This window comes from Ctenopharyngodon idella, chromosome 24 (genome assembly GCF_019924925.1).
Source record: "Ctenopharyngodon idella isolate HZGC_01 chromosome 24, HZGC01, whole genome shotgun sequence".
NCBI classification, from domain to species: Eukaryota; Metazoa; Chordata; class Actinopteri; order Cypriniformes; family Xenocyprididae; genus Ctenopharyngodon; species Ctenopharyngodon idella.
Genome location: NC_067243.1, coordinates 4,216,571 through 4,232,890, shown reverse-complemented (window position 1 = coordinate 4,232,890; position 16,320 = coordinate 4,216,571). Strand labels below are relative to the sequence as shown.

Here is a 16,320-nt window from a genome sequence, read left to right as displayed (position 1 = left end):
ACACAAGTGTATATTTGTGTATAAGAGTTTAATATTTTAATTATTATTATGACAATTACCCAGCAGCCATTTATTGTATATTATATTTGTATCTTTGTACAGAATGAGTATTTTTAAGTTCGATTATATATATCTATATTATTTAATAATTTCAAACTGGTGCTCGTGGTCTGATGTCAACTTGTACAGAGGAAAATAACTTGTGTTAGCATTTTTTGTTTTGTTTTTAGTTTGTGATGTGAAATTAGTTTTTATAATATTAATTCAACACGACCTGCAGTTCATTTCACCAAATAACTTGATATTTTTGCAGTGGATATAAACATATCAATGTTTAGATAATGATTTGACATTGTGATAATACGACGAGGACTGAAACACTCAAGGAAAACTTGACAAAAGAAAGAAATACCTCATTGTTCAGTCTTCGTCTCAAAACGCACTTGCAAAAAATGTAAAACACTAAGCAGAAATGTACAGAGCCCTGCACAAGACATGCGGACAAAAATATTTACTAATATTTACTAATTATAACCCGCATTTTAAGTAAATTGTGCACACCTTATAATAATTAGATCCCTCATTTTAAGTAAATCATGCACACGTTAAAACAATTTACTTAAAACGAGCGATCGAATTATTATATCGTGTGCACGATTTACTTAAAACGAACAATCGCATTATTATATCGTGCGCATGATTTACTTAAAACGAGCGATCAAATTATTATATCGTGTGCACGATTTACTTAAAACGAACAATCGCATTATTATATCGTGCGCATGATTTACTTAAAGCGAGTGATCGAATTATTATATCATGTGCACGATTTACTTAAAACGAACAATCGCATTATTATATTGTGCGCATGATTTACTTAAAACGAGCGATCAAATTATTATATCGTGCGCACGATTTATTTAAAACGAACAATCGAATTATTATATTGTGCGCATGATTTACTTAAAACGAGCGATCAAATTATTATATCGTGTGCACGATTTACTTAAAACGAACAATCGCATTATTATATCCTGCGCGTGATTTACTTGAACGATTTACTTAAAACGAGCGATCAAATTATTATATCGTGCACACGATTTACTTAAAACGAGCGATCGAATTATTACATCGTGCGCACAATTTACTTAAAACGAGCGATCAAATTATTATATTGTGCTCACGATTTATTTAAAACGAGCGATCAAATTATTATATTGTGCTCACGATTTACTTAAAACGAGCGATCAAATTATTATATTGTGTACACGATTTACTTAAACAATTTACTTAAAACAAGCGATCGAAATATTATATTGTGTGCACGATTTACTTAAAACGAGCGATCAAATTATTAAATCGTGCGCACAATTTACTTAAAACGAACAATCAAATTATTATATTGTGCGCACGAAAACAAGCAATCAAATTATGTCGTGTGCACGGTTGACTTAAAACGAGCAATCAAATTATTACATCGTGCGCACAATTTACTTAAAACGAACAATCGCATTATTATATCCTGCGCGTGATTTACTTGAACGATTTACTTAAAACGAGCGATCAAATTATTATATCGTGCACACGATTTACTTAAAACGAGCGATCGAATTATTACATCGTACGCACAATTTACTTAAAACGAGCGATCAAATTATTATATTGTGCTCACGATTTATTTAAAACGAGCGATCAAATTATTATATTGTGTACACGATTTACTTAAACAATTTACTTAAAACAAGCGATCGAAATATTATATTGTGTGCACGATTTACTTAAAACGAGCGATCAAATTATTAAATTGTGCTCACGATTTACTTAAAACGAGCAATCAAATTATTATATTGTGTACACGATTTACTTAAACAATTTACTTAAAACAAGCGATCGAAATATTATATTGTGTGCACGATTTACTTAAAACGAGCGATCAAATTATTAAATTGTGCGCACAATTTACTTAAAACGAACAATCAAATTATTATATTGTGCGCACGAAAACAAGCAATCAAATTATGTCGTGTGCACGGTTGACTTAAAACGAGCAATCAAATTATTATATCGTGCGCACAATTTACTTAAAACGAACAATCGCATTATTATATCCTGCGCGTGATTTACTTAAACGATTTACTTAAAATAAGCAATCAAATTATTATATCGTGCACACGATTTACTTAAAACGAGCGATCGAATTATTACATCGTACGCACAATTTACTTAAAACGAGCGATCAAATTATTATATTGTGCTCACGATTTATTTAAAACGAGCGATCAAATTATTATATTGTGCTCACGATTTACTTAAAACGAGCGATCGAATTATTACATCGTACGCACAATTTACTTAAAACGAGCGATCAAATTATTATATTGTGCTCACGATTTATTTAAAACGAGCGATCAAATTATTATATTGTGCTAACGATTTACTTAAAACGAGCAATCAAATTATTATATTGTGTACACGATTTACTTAAACAATTTACTTAAAACAAGCGATCGAAATATTATATTGTGTGCACGATTTACTTAAAACGAGCGATCAAATTATTAAATCGTGCGCACAATTTACTTAAAACGAACAATCAAATTATTATATTGTGCGCACGAAAACAAGCAAATTATGTCGTGTGCACGGTTGACTTAAAACAAGCAATCAAATTATTATATCGTGCGCACAATTTACTTAAAACGTGCAATCGAATTATTATATTGTGCGCACGAAAACGAGCATTCAAATTATGTCGTGCGCACGATTTACTTAAAACGAACAATCAAATTATTATATCCTGCGCACGATTTACTTAAACGATTTACTTAAAACGAGCGATCGAATTATAATTATATCGTGCACACAATTTACTTAAAACGAGCGCTCAAATTATTATATTGTGCTCACGATTTACTTAAAATGAGCAATCGAATTATTATATTGTGCGCACGAAAACGAGCAATCAAATTATGTTGTGCGTACGATTTACTTAAAACGAGCGATCAAATTATTATATCCTGCGCACGATTTACTTAAAACGAGCGATTGAATTATTATATCGTACGCACAATTTACTTAAAACAAGCGATTGAATTATTATATCGTACGCACAATTTACTTAAAACGAGCGATTGAATTATTATATCGTACGCACAATTTACTTAAAACGAGCGATCAAATTATTATATTGTGCGCACAATTTACTTAAAACGAGCAATCGAATTATTATATGTTGTGCGCACGAAAACGAGCAATCAAATTATGTTGTGCGCACGATTTACAAGGGAATAAATTATTACATTGTGCGCACAATTTATGTAAAACATGGGAACAAATTAGTAAAATGTGCTGACATATTAGTATGTCGTAGGAACGGTTTTTGGCCACGATGTACATATTTATTTCACGTATGTCGTGTGGGGCTCCGTAGAAATGTAATAAAATCAAACGACCAAAGATTTCAGCCTCGTTCTGTGAAGTAACACTGTACGATTGTTCGGTTCAGTGTACTAGTTTATTTCGACCTGCTCGTCATCAGGTATCAACACTGAGATGTGGTGCTAATAAGGATTCAATCACTAATCACTGTCTACTTCATTGTTTTGTCTAATGTAGCGCAGAGTTTTAACGTATTATATTTGGTAACGCTTTACAATAAGGTTCATTTTTTATAATTAGTTATCGTGAACTAACAATGAACAATACTTCTCCGGCATTTAGTAATCTTAGCTAATGGTGCTCTTTTTCTGGTACAAATTGGGAAAACTGATTTCATCTAGTGGAAGCGTTCAGTACTGCGCCCAAACAAAATCTTACTGAAAGCTCATTTTTTGAGATATCAACCTCAAATTTGGAACACAACTTGTGTTTTAATGCATTATCTAATATGAACAAATGAGACCTCAATGTAAAGTGTTATCCATTATTTTTGTATCAATGTTCTTTTACTCAACATTTGACTTAATGTGTTGTAAACGTCTGTTAAGGTTGCAGTTGGTTTCTGCAAACTAAACCTTGAGAGCATTTTAGCTCTTATTTAATCAACTACGATAATAAATTTGGAAACCACACCATGTTCTCCAACCAATATGCCTATATAGGTTGTTTGTCACTTTCCTGAAATACGTCCCATAGGAGCGTTTGCTAAAGTTGCGCCCCTATCGATAACAGGACACTTTCATTTTAATGCATTGTTCCCTTTTATCTGCGTCATATTTCGGGTTTTGCGTAGCTCAACTGAGCATTGCAATATATAACAATATGTTATCATGTGATTGTGGGTTCGATCCCAGGGAACGTATGCATTCATAAAGTGTATATGCACTATAAATCACTAAAGTTAGGTTTAGGGATGGGTTGGGTGTAGTCGTTAATCACATCACAATATTCTTTATTATTAATAATATTTTCTCAGTTTCAGAACACAAATACCTCTTTCATGCCATATGTTTGGTCATTCATCTGCTTGTTGGCCATTTCTAAATATGTTTGAAGGATTTCTGTTGGTTTATTTATTTGTTTACAGCAGGAGATTAAGTGCTGCAGCATTTACATGATAAAATGTCTTATTTTGTTTTGCACCGTGAAATAACTGTATATTTGTCTGCATTATTATTGTGAAGCCCAAGCGATTCGTTTCTCCTCTGATCCACTGATTTCTCTCCAGCGTTCGTCTCTCATTCTTTTTCTTTGTTTCAGTTCATTTTGTTCTCGTTTCTGTCTCTCAGCTTATAAATCTTCTGTCCGCCCTCATCGTCGCTCATGATGTATGTTTTTGTTTTTCCCACAAATATGTTCCCGCTCAGTTTGTTCCAGAACTATTTCACACTGTAAAAATGATTAAAATACATAAAGGTTGTGAACGCTTGTGTTGTTTCTTAGTCTGTTCACATCTGAAGGTGTTTTTCTATGTTCATTGAGTTTTTATCAACAGATTTTTGGTTAATATATGTATGAATATATAACTGCTCTCAATGGATATGAAGTCATTCACCATTTTTAATCAAATTGTTGCCTTCCAGTTTATTATAAGTAAAGTAAATCATTCTGTGGTCAGTCTCTTAATTAATATAAGCTCATAAGAGCTGCATAAAATGATCTGAAAAGGAATGATCAAAATGCTGTCAAAATTTTTAACATATAAATATATAAAAATATAATATATATCAGGGTTATTATAGTTAACTAAAACTAAAACTAAAAGCCTAAAAAATATTTTTGCTTTAAATGAAAAAAAACTTAAAATAAAAGAGGACCTAAAACAGAACCTTGAGGTACCCCTTTGTTTACTTCAAGGAAGGGTGAACTATAATTTTCCATGTTCGTTCAGAAAGTTTAATTTAATTTAATTTCAACTAGTTGCCTGGGCAACATTTCTCATTTTTAACTTAAATAACTAAAAATGAAAAAAATAAAATAAATAAATAAAAATGTAAAATTACTAAAACTTTGACTAAAATTAAAATGAAAAGGAAAAATAGAAAAATAAGAACCAATTAAAAATATTAATACAAATCTGAATATTAAAATAACATTGATAAATATTTATGTAATATATAATGCAAGCTTTTCAAATCAAGCATGTTTGATCTTTCACAGCATCATGCTATAAGAAAGTATATGGAAACTATTAAAGGTAATTATTCATAAACATCTTTATGTGCAGAAATATAGCTGCAAATGAGCCATCTTATAGAAATAAAATCAGACTGTATTTTAGACACTTTCTGCTGTTTCTTCTTGAAGTGCTTATGTTGAATGAATTTATTCACGTATAGAGAGCACTGGAGAGGTGTACTTTATGAAATCCTGCCTTGCGTCGTGTAACTTTCATGATGTTTTCTTTAAAGTTTAAATCAGTCCAAAGTCCAAATCAGTCCGGGTACATCTGGGAATCATTTGGCTAATGGCTCGGCTGTAATGCATTTGGCCAGAGACGCGGTGCGCTTTGCTTTTACAGCAGCGTTGGCTGATATTAATCAGAGCTGGCGAGAGTCCTTCATCTGAGAGTTAAAACAGTGTTTATGGGTCTGAAAAACCCAAGAACAGCCTCGTAATCAGAAAAGATTGCACTTAAAAGCATCTTCATATTTCACTCTTGCTGCAAAAGTATCCCAGTTGTGAAATGACAAATAAACATCCATAATTGAGTTGCGTTGAGTTTGACTCGAAATGAAGTCCTGAAAACCAGTTAAAATCCATGTGTTTTAATGTTGAGCTCATTGCACAGCAAATTACACTGTATTTCTGTCTTGTTTTCCAGTACAAATATCTAAACATTCTTAAATCAAGATACATTTACTGAAGAAACAAAATGACTGAAGATATTAAATCTTGATTAATAAAAAAAAATCATCAAAATGAAGCAAGTTTATGATTAAAACAAGAACAAATATCTGCCAATGGGGTCAGAAAAATACACTTAATTAAAAAAAAAAAAACAAGATGATTCTGACCCCAATCTAAAACGTTCTGTGTTCAGCAGAAAAGTTTTAACACTGCAGATCCATTGATTTCAATTAGGATGGTGCAAAAGTCAGGATGGTGCATTTTGGGCTCATTTCTTAAACGATTGCATAATTTTTTTTTTTTTTATTGAAGTTTTATTGCTATTATGATTATTTTAATTTCTAAAACTCTTAGTTTGCCTTGAAAATAGCCTTTGCTGCTGGTGTTAAATGATAAACAAATAAATGAGATGGACATTCGTTGACCAGTCAGAATCTCCGGTCCACTTGTGCTTTAGAAACTCAGATCTTACACACACAGCGATCCGTCGAATGTTCTCTAAACACCCTTAAACACCTGATTCAGCTTTCTGATTATTGCTAATATTCTCTCTGACCCATTATTCTGTCATTTGGGATCATTTGCAAAAGGAAAGTCATAGCACGTCCCTCATAAATCATCATGTCAGCACTCTCTAATAATGCAGTGATTCTCTGAAACCTGTCGCCTTGAGGCTGCAGATATTTACCCAGCATACATGTGAAAACAAACCTCGCTCACGTCCTGTTTGAAGGCCTCATGTTTACTGGAGATTAATGGAGAGTCTGGGAGCACAGGAAGTCATGTGACTTTGAGAATTAGTGGCATTTTAGATGATGTCGTGGACGTTTTTCTAAGGAAATGATGTTCGGATGACGCTTTGCATGTGAGATTTATTTTAGTGCACGTTTCTCTTATGATTAAGACAGTGAGATTTGGTATTGTTGAAGTGCACCACAAAACTAGCCGTATGTTTGTGTTTATAAGCTTTAGTAACGTTATTTAGATTGCAGTGTTATGATGTAGTTTCTTATTATGGTAAAAACATGGTAACTTACCTCATGAAATACAATTAATTATGATAAACTTTACATTTATTCATTTGGTAACACTTTAGTTTGGGGACCAATTCTCACTATTAACTAGTTGCTTATCAGCTTGCATAACATTTTGGCTGTTTATTAGTACTTCTAAAGTACATATTAATGCCTTATTCTGCATGACCTTATTCTACATTCTTAATCCTAAACAATACCTAAACTTAACAACTACAACAACTATATTACTAACTATTAATAAGCAGTAAATTGGTAGTTTATTGAGGCAAAATTTAGAGTTAATAGTGAATATGTGTTCCTCAAAATAAAGTGTGATCAGTTTTGTTTTGAAACCAATTTTACCAACTCGTTAACATTTAATCTGAATTGCAATTATAAGTAAATAATCTACAATATGAAAGATAAACAACTTTTTTTCAGTGTATTTTCAGTATAAACACGTCTAAAGGTCTGGTTTCTGTTGCCTTCTTGATGAGGATCCAGTGTTGCCAATTTTATTTTCCCAGTAAAAACAGATTTAACCCACAAAACATTGAGCAAAAGGGAAATGAAGTCAATTTTATTCACCCGAAAACTAATTAAAGTCCAATCTTGAACTCATTAAGGGAAGTTAATACAGAAACATATGTGTGTTCTTATGCAGTTTGCCTTTAATTTGTGGCAATTTGGCCATAATTTAATGTTTATTTATTTTATTTATCCCTTTATTTAACCAGGAAGATCCCAGTGAGATATTACAATCTCTTCTTCCTGGTCAAGACGACAGCACTTAAAGTTTCACGAGATAACAATACTAAAAAATACACATATACAATCAATAAGTAAAGACAAATCAAGAAAAACATTTACAGGTCTCCTTTAAGACAGTCTGCAAAAGACATTTGACAGTGCTCAAGGCGGGAAGTTTAACTAGACTGAGTACATTTTGTAGTTTATCCCAAACCCAAGGAGCATGACAAGAAAAGAAAAGATATACCCTTGGGACTTTCAGTCGAGTTTGAGTTGCAGATCTAGTGCAATAACTATTTGTGTAAGAGGTTAAAAGATTAGAAATATAAGTATCTAATTTACCTAAAAGTGCCTTAGCAATAAATAAAAGCTTATGCAATTTTCTCCTGTGATGTAGAGATGACCAAGCTAAAGATTTGCATAAAATACAGTGATGTGTACCTGACTGTACGCCACAAACAAAGCTTAAATCATCATGATAAACAGAGTCTAATTTCCTGAAATGCAGCTGAATGCATAAATAAAAGATCACCATAATCAAATATAGATAGAAAGGTACTTCCGAGACCTAAATCAGTGATAATGACGGAAAATAAGAGGACCTAAAACAGATCCTTGAGGTACCCCTTTGTTTACTTTAAAGAAGGGTGAACTATAATTTTCCACGGAAACACATTTTGTTTGTTCAGAATTATAGTTTTCAAACCATTTTAGAGCACAACTTGATAGAAACTGAGACTAAGAGAGGCAGTATTTCTGTGTGTGTGTGGTTTTTAACATGATGGAGTACTCCGAACATAATGAAATGATTGTAATGGGATCCACATGGAGAAATAGGACCCTGAAACAATTCTCCGACCTGTCACCGTGAGGTCACATGACTCTGACATCATTTCCCTTGTGTTTCCTGTTTCTGTTGGAGTGTCAAAAAAGTTTTCGATCAGCATAAATCACCCTCGATAATTACCCACAGTATTATTGTGTGTGTGTGTGTGTGTGTGTGTGTGTGTGTGTGTGTGTGTGTGTGTGTGTGTGTGTGTGTGGAGGTCGGTTAAAATCCTGATTGATTGAAGGTGGTTTCGATCTGAAGGCTTTGTAATCACTGTCACAAACTCTGAATGTGCGTTCGAAGAGCAATAGAGTGAGAAGAGACGAGAGTTTTTCTTTCCCACATGTTGCACCTGGGAGTGTTTGGAATGAGGGAGGAATCTGGAAGCGTTTAGGTCGGATTCTCCTCAAGCGTTACAGTGAATCCTCAGTCTGAGAAGTCGACTCTAGTGGATCAGCAATAGTTTCTGATGGACAGACTCTGATAATGTCAAGATATCCTGAAGGTGAAAGATCAGACCAATGGTTTTAAACTCTTCTGTGTCTGACTGTGAATCTGTGATGAGTTTCTCAGGTTTAGTCTGGATTAGCACTGGTGTGCAGCTCAAATTAAGTCAAAGTTTATGTAGTAGAGCACAATGATTGAATAACAGTGGTGTAGGTCAACTGGTTTCACTTAATGAATCCAGATTTTACACCAGAATGTTGTTGATATTGTACTATTTGGTCCATGTTCGCATTTGGACCCACCAGTTGAAATCATGTTGGAATATAGCAGTTTAAGTTTAAGTTAACAACTGTAAACCAGTCTAGAACTGAAGAATTCAGTCTCCACGTATCAATGTGGTTTAGTACCAGTCCAGTCCTGCTCACGTCTGGATCCCAGATGGGAAAGAAAACGGCAACGAATCTGTCCGGATCAATAGTTCACACTCATCTGAGTCAGTGATTCATCCGCAGCTGTGTGGAATAATTCAACCACACCATCAGATTCAATTATACGAAATGAATCAAAGACCGCAGATGGAAATATTTCAATAGTATGAAAATGTTTGTTGGCGTTTTGTTTAGTAATCAGTTGATCATTTTAATATGGGAATATAAACTTGGCAAGCTATATAAAACTGCACGTCTATATACACACATATATATATATATATATATATATATATGATGGACAGAAAGGAAGATCTCACACAGGGCTCATTTCTTAGTACCCTTGAACCATAAACTATTCCAGTCTGGACTTTAAATATGTGATGAGCTCAAGATACACAGATTCACTCCAGGGCCAAATATGGTTGAACAAACGCTTCATGTCTGAAAGAGTAAACGGAGAACTGCTGATGGAGAAATGAGTTCATGACACACTAAAGCCATGAGTGTTTGACTTCAACATACTCCTGAATGACACAGTTGATCTATATATATATATTATTTAAATTAAAATATATCATATACTATTTCATATAACTTTTGTGACATTCTTTTCAAAATGGCATGTTTACCAGTATGTTAGGGGATGGTATGTTTCTCTAAGTTAGCTCATTTCCAGTTTACACAGAGTTTAACCGCGGTATGTTCGTCCTCCTCGTCTGTTTATGTGTTTGGTGATTTATTGACGTGCAGATCTTACCAGCTGTCATCCATTCAGCGTCTGTCTTCTACGTCCATTCCTGCAAAAGACCTTCACAAAGACACACGGCGTATGTTTATGATGATCAGTGTAGGTGACAGTGATTCTGCTGATGTTCCTCATGGATTCGGCTCAGTCTGTCCCAGCCCTTAATGAGCGCTGTGACGTTTTCCGGCCTGTTTGAGGTTCTGCCAGGGTCCGTGAGTGACGGCTTCAGATTTACTGCGATCTTTGAAGAGTCTGATCCTCTCATGTGGTTTTCATATGCAGACACTTGATCTTCTTGTGCTGTGTAATGGGAATGGTATTCAGCTATGAGAAGTGTACTTAAATATCAGCTTTTTTATCCATTTACAATCTCTTGACACTTTTTTGTTGAACATGATTTGTTGACTGTAATGTACTGTTGTGCCTCATTTATTCTGCATTCATTCAGTTGTTTTGAGTCGCGTGTCATGAGATGTTGAGTGAACTTACCATGACATCAGCACTTCACATCTGAACCAGTCCTGGAAACACACACACGTTTGATGAAGACGTCTGTCCACTGAGACTCCATGAACCGCATTTATTTACACGTCAAGGGCTTTCGTTCCTGCTGCATTTGTTTGTATATATGTTATTCTATATATAATATGTCATTTATATTATTCTACAAGTAATGAAATTGCATCCAATTGCTCATTCGGTGTCGTCTGTATCTGCGTTATCTTACATGAGTCAATTTAATAATGACATGATGCCATTTCTGCTGATTTCTGCTCACTTGATGTCTATATGAAAGAGGATCAATTATTCAAGTATTAATTAAATTAAACTTGAAAATAATACATTTATATATAAATATATATATATATATATATATATATAATGATGAATATGATTATATATAAATATATATAAAATATTTAATTTGTTTTATATATATAATTTTATATACCTATTAATTTAAAAAATTTAACTAATAAACAAATGTAAAAAAATAAATAAAATTATAAATAAAATTATATGTAAAAAAGAAAAAAATAAATACAAATAATAATAATAAAAAATAAAATTATATATCAAATTAATAAAATTTAACTAATAAACAAATGTTAAAATAATAAAATAAATAAAAGTATAAACAAAATTATATATAATAAAAAAATAATAAAAATAATAAAAAATAAACAAAATGATATATTAATTTAATAACATTTAACTAATGAACATTTTAAAATAATAAATAAAAAAAATAAACAAAATGATATATAATAAATAAATAAAATAAAAACTATATATATATATATATATATATATTTTTTTTTTTTTCTTTCTTGAAAATTTGTATATTGTATGAACTTTTGAGACAAATTCCTTTAGCAACAGTTGATAATCAATAATTGAGGAAACTCTTGAGACAGACGAGTTTCTCTAAGGAGAAACAGTGAGCAAAACTGATGTTACATTGACAGAAAACACTTAAGACAGAAATGCATTTCTGATCTCAAACACACATGGATCTGGTTATAGACTTCATGCATTTTTTGTTGTTCGAGTAATAAACAATCTAACATATTTCGGTCGATACGCCTGACGAGCTCATTTTTGTTGCCTTTCTGAACAAATGAACTGATTCAGTGTTCAGAGAGATTCACTCACAGATATTAACAGTATTTTTGTAATTGTTTAACTAAATTATTAATCTTTTTATGACCTGAACATGTTCTTACCCTGTTTCGTGAGATTCACTCATGTGTCATTGTATTATCCGTCTCAGAAATAAACTTAATTGAAGCTCAGTAAAGTCAAACACACATTCATGCATTAGATGTGACTGTAGCAGCTCAGCGTCTGTATCATGCAGCGTTTATTTTAACACTAAACACCTTCATCTTTCTGTCCCATCAGACCCACCTCAGTTTCTCCTCTCATCTCCTGTTTTCTCCTCTCTTCCGTCCTCAGATGAAGATGAAGTCGTCCTTCAGTTGTGTGTTCTAGTAAAGCTGACTAACTACTAACTACCTTCAGACGTGAGCGTTCACAGCCGTCTCTCCTCGTCCCTGTTTCTCCTCCTCTTTTCCTTTAGGAGTTTTGAGGAGTGGTTTGTCCGACTCCATTAGTGTGTGTGTGTGTGTGTGTGTGTGTGTGTGTGTGTGTATCTGATGGTCGCTCACTTATCTGTGTGTTCTTTGATGTGTTGTGCTGCTGGCAGACTGCAGCCCTGTGTTTAAAATACCTCTGTAATGACCTTGTTTATGATGTGTGTGTGTGTGTGTGTGTGTGTGTGTGTGTGTGTCTGGATGCTCTTTAGTGCTGCTCAAACCTGTTTCTTTTATTCTCCATGAAGATCAAATGTAGTAACAGATACTGGGATCTTTTACTGAAGTCCAAACAGGAAGCTGAAGAAGATCCAGCTTATATATATGTCAAGTCGAGTGTTTTAAATAACCTTCTGTGATGTGATGTGGCTTCGGATAAAAAAATCAGACAGAAAATATATATTTTTATCGTATTCTGCACAATGAGAAAAGCTATGTCGATTAGCATTGCATTATAAATATAATCTATTATTATGAAAATACCCCACATGGCATGGTGGCTTGTATAGCGAGCTCTGGAAGTCTCTCACTGTGTCCGAAATCGAATACTTCTCTACTATATAGCAGGAGAAAAACAGTATGCGAACAGAGTAGTATGTCTGAATTCATAGTATTCGAAAAACAGAAGGCGAAAAGTACCGGGATGACTTACTACTTGCGGTGAGATTCTGAAGTGAGCATACGATGGACACTTTACTATCCCATGAGGCCACGGGAGAGGATTTATGAATTGAAGGGGCGTAACTGACGCTGGTAGGTCATGTGACAGTAACAACATGGCGGATGTACTACGTCCAAATTCATTCATACTACACTTTTTCAACGGTCGTAATGTAGTACCTATTTAGACAGTAAGTGATTTCGAACACAGCTTCTGTTATTTCCTGGAATGTCACATGGTATGCCTGTTCTTCACAAGTGCCATTTGTGGACAAGACGTGCATAGAGCGCCCTCAGGCTGCCAGTATGAATTGAAAACTCAGTACACCAGAGTATCCAGTGCTCATAATGATGACAGTGGTGCATTTTGGGTAAAAATTTAAATAAATATTACTCTTCTGTATAGAAATTTGACATAAACATATGAGAATCAATATTTCTCTAAATGTGCATGCTTTTGAGCTGAGGGATGTTGTTTTGTCAAGCGTTTTAATGACGATCTTACAGGAGTTTTTTCTCAATGAATGTGGCTGACGCTCATATTTCAAAGAAAAGGTATCAAATCAGTTTTTCATATTCATAACTCCTGATGCATATTAACAAATTATGGTTACAATAAGATTCTGAGAGTAAAACAGAGGTCAGCTTGAGTCTTTTATCTTTTTAATGATGTATAGTTTGTCAGGGTTGATTATATTACATCTAACAGTACATTTGGACTAATTTAAACAAAGAAGCTTCAGTGTGTCGACGTCCTCGTGAAGGTTAACAGGTTGAAAAAATGCAAACACATTTACCCCTCATTATTCGCATTGCTATAATTCAAATAATAAAAAAAAATGTATTATGTTATAATATTATTATTGATGATTGCGTTTTTTAAATTGTGAAGTATGAATGGCTTAGCTCTAGCGGCCTATGACGATGTGTGCCTGGGCTACCGTGATGAATTATTGGAAATAAATGAACATGTCATTAGAGTAATGCGGCTAACATGATAACCCAGTTCACAGCACGAATGCTTATTTCACTTTAACCTTTAACCCTATGTAGATAACAATGTGTTCGCTGCCAAATTGAGTTAAGGACCTATCAGCCTGTGCCATCTAGAGTTTCATGACATAATTAGGTGTGTAGATACATGTAATTTATGTATTAACTTTTTTTATTTAACTTATTTAAAATGTTTAGTTTATTTTATTTTATTTTATTTATAGATTTAACAGACTGAATCATGTACTGTCTCATGACCGGATGTGGACGTGTTTCTCTGGAGAATGTTCTGCATTATTGGTTCCAGATGATTGTTGATGGTTTTCTCTCGGCTTTGTCCGTTCTGGTTTGAATTTAAGCCCACCACTTGCAGAACACGGTGGCTTGTGGTTCGCATCCTTTGAAAAAAATAATAAATAGCTCTGGAAAGACATGAATTAATGAAATATGAATTGTGGCACGCCGCTAAAGCTCCAGCGCTGTTGTTGGAGTGTTGATGTGACACGTTCTCATCCCGCATGTCTCTCTGTCTCTGTAGTGTTCGGTGTCCTGTGGGAAGGGAATCAAAGAGCGACAGATTGTGTGTGTCGACCAGAATCAGACCCAGATCGAGGACGAGAGCTGTGCTCATCTGAACCCGCCCAGAACACAGAAGGCCTGTAGGGCGGGACCCTGTCCCGGCTGGAGAGCCAATCAGTGGAGAGCGGTGAGTGAGCTCACTTCCTGTCATTCAGAGAATTATATTTTATTATTTTTTTCTTTTCTTTTTCTTTCTTTTCTTTTTTATTTTATTTTATTTTATTTTATTTTATTTTATTTTATTTTATTTTATTTTATTTTATTTTATTTTTAAATGAACACAAAGTATTCCTAAGATACTTTTATTCAAACCATGCCAATAATAAGTCATAAGTTATTGTGTTTTATTTTGTATTTTACTTAACATTTTATTTTATTTTATTTTAATTTATTTTATTTTATTTTATTTGTAGTAAATGAACACACAGTACTCCTACATAAGATACTTTTATATGTAAAATGGCAACAATAAGTCATAAATTATTAACTATTATAAATTATTCTTAAGTATTATAATTCATGCCTTACTGTATTTTTCTGTATTTTATTTTATTTTATTTTATTTTATGTTTTCTTATATTATTATTTAATTTATTTATATTTTTATATCATTTATTATTAGTAGTAGTAGTACAGTAAATGAACACAATACTTTTATACAAAAAATTCCAATAAGTTATTGTATTTTATTTTATATATTTATTTTTATGGGATTATTAGTAAATGAACACATATTCCCATAAAATATATTTTTAGACAAAAACAAAGGATTTTTTCCCCTTTTGAAAACACATATTTTATAAATAACACACTTTTTCCAGTAAAAAACTAGAAGCAATATGTGACTATTCTAAGTAATGTAGTAAATCCACCCAGTGTTCTGATTGGCTGTGGTGTGTTGGGTCACGTGGGACATCCAGGTCTTTCCGTCTCTTGCCCCAGTTTATCCCCCAAACTGCATCACGATCCCCCATCATTCCCCTCGGGTCTGGAAGCAATCATCTCCTCTCACATGCCTGCCCAGAGCGTGAAATCAGCAGAAAGATGTTTTATATCTGAACAGGGGCGCGTATGACACCCTCTCACCACCAGAGCTGTAATACAGACGTCCCGCTCCGCTCCAGCCGCTGCTCACTCACACTTACTGTAATAATTAGCTCTTGTATTGTGTGTGTGTGTGTGTGTGTGTGTGTGTGTGTGCAGTGTTCGGTGAGCTGCGGCGCTGGCGTTCAGTCCCGCGAGGTCTTCTGCAGGTTAAAGGGCAAAGGTCGAGTAAGGGATGACATGTGTGACATGCGTGCGCGTCCCGTCCCGCTCCGGTCCTGCTTCCACACCGGATGTCAGACGCACAGCTGGACGGCACACGGGTGGCAGGACGTGAGTAAAACATGGAGAAGCGTGTTTGCTGCTCTGTCACGGGTTACACACACCTTACACTCATGATGATGGGCTGATGATGGGCTGTACGTGCTGAAGAAACTGACAA

The 16,320-nt window shown here is 33.9% G+C and overlaps 1 protein-coding gene and 1 long non-coding RNA gene across 3 annotated transcripts in view; one reads left to right on the top strand and one right to left on the bottom strand.

Moving 5' to 3' along the window:
- LOC127507355 (A disintegrin and metalloproteinase with thrombospondin motifs 20-like) overlaps positions 1-16,320 on the top strand; it is an 84,251-nt gene that overhangs the window by 59,695 nt on the left and 8,236 nt on the right. Inside the window, 2 exon segments of the mRNA XM_051884395.1 lie at positions 14,794-14,961; positions 16,038-16,211. Coding sequence (XP_051740355.1) covers positions 14,794-14,961; positions 16,038-16,211 — 342 coding nt within the window.
- On the bottom strand, positions 6,191-13,021 carry LOC127507357 (uncharacterized). 2 transcript variants are annotated; one of them, XR_007928327.1, is made up of 3 exons: positions 12,418-13,021; positions 10,996-11,027; positions 6,191-10,806 (listed from the first exon to the last, which is right to left on the bottom strand). It is a non-coding gene; the product is annotated as an uncharacterized LOC127507357 (long non-coding RNA). The 2 variants fall into 2 exon arrangements; XR_007928328.1 differs by lacking the exon at positions 10,996-11,027.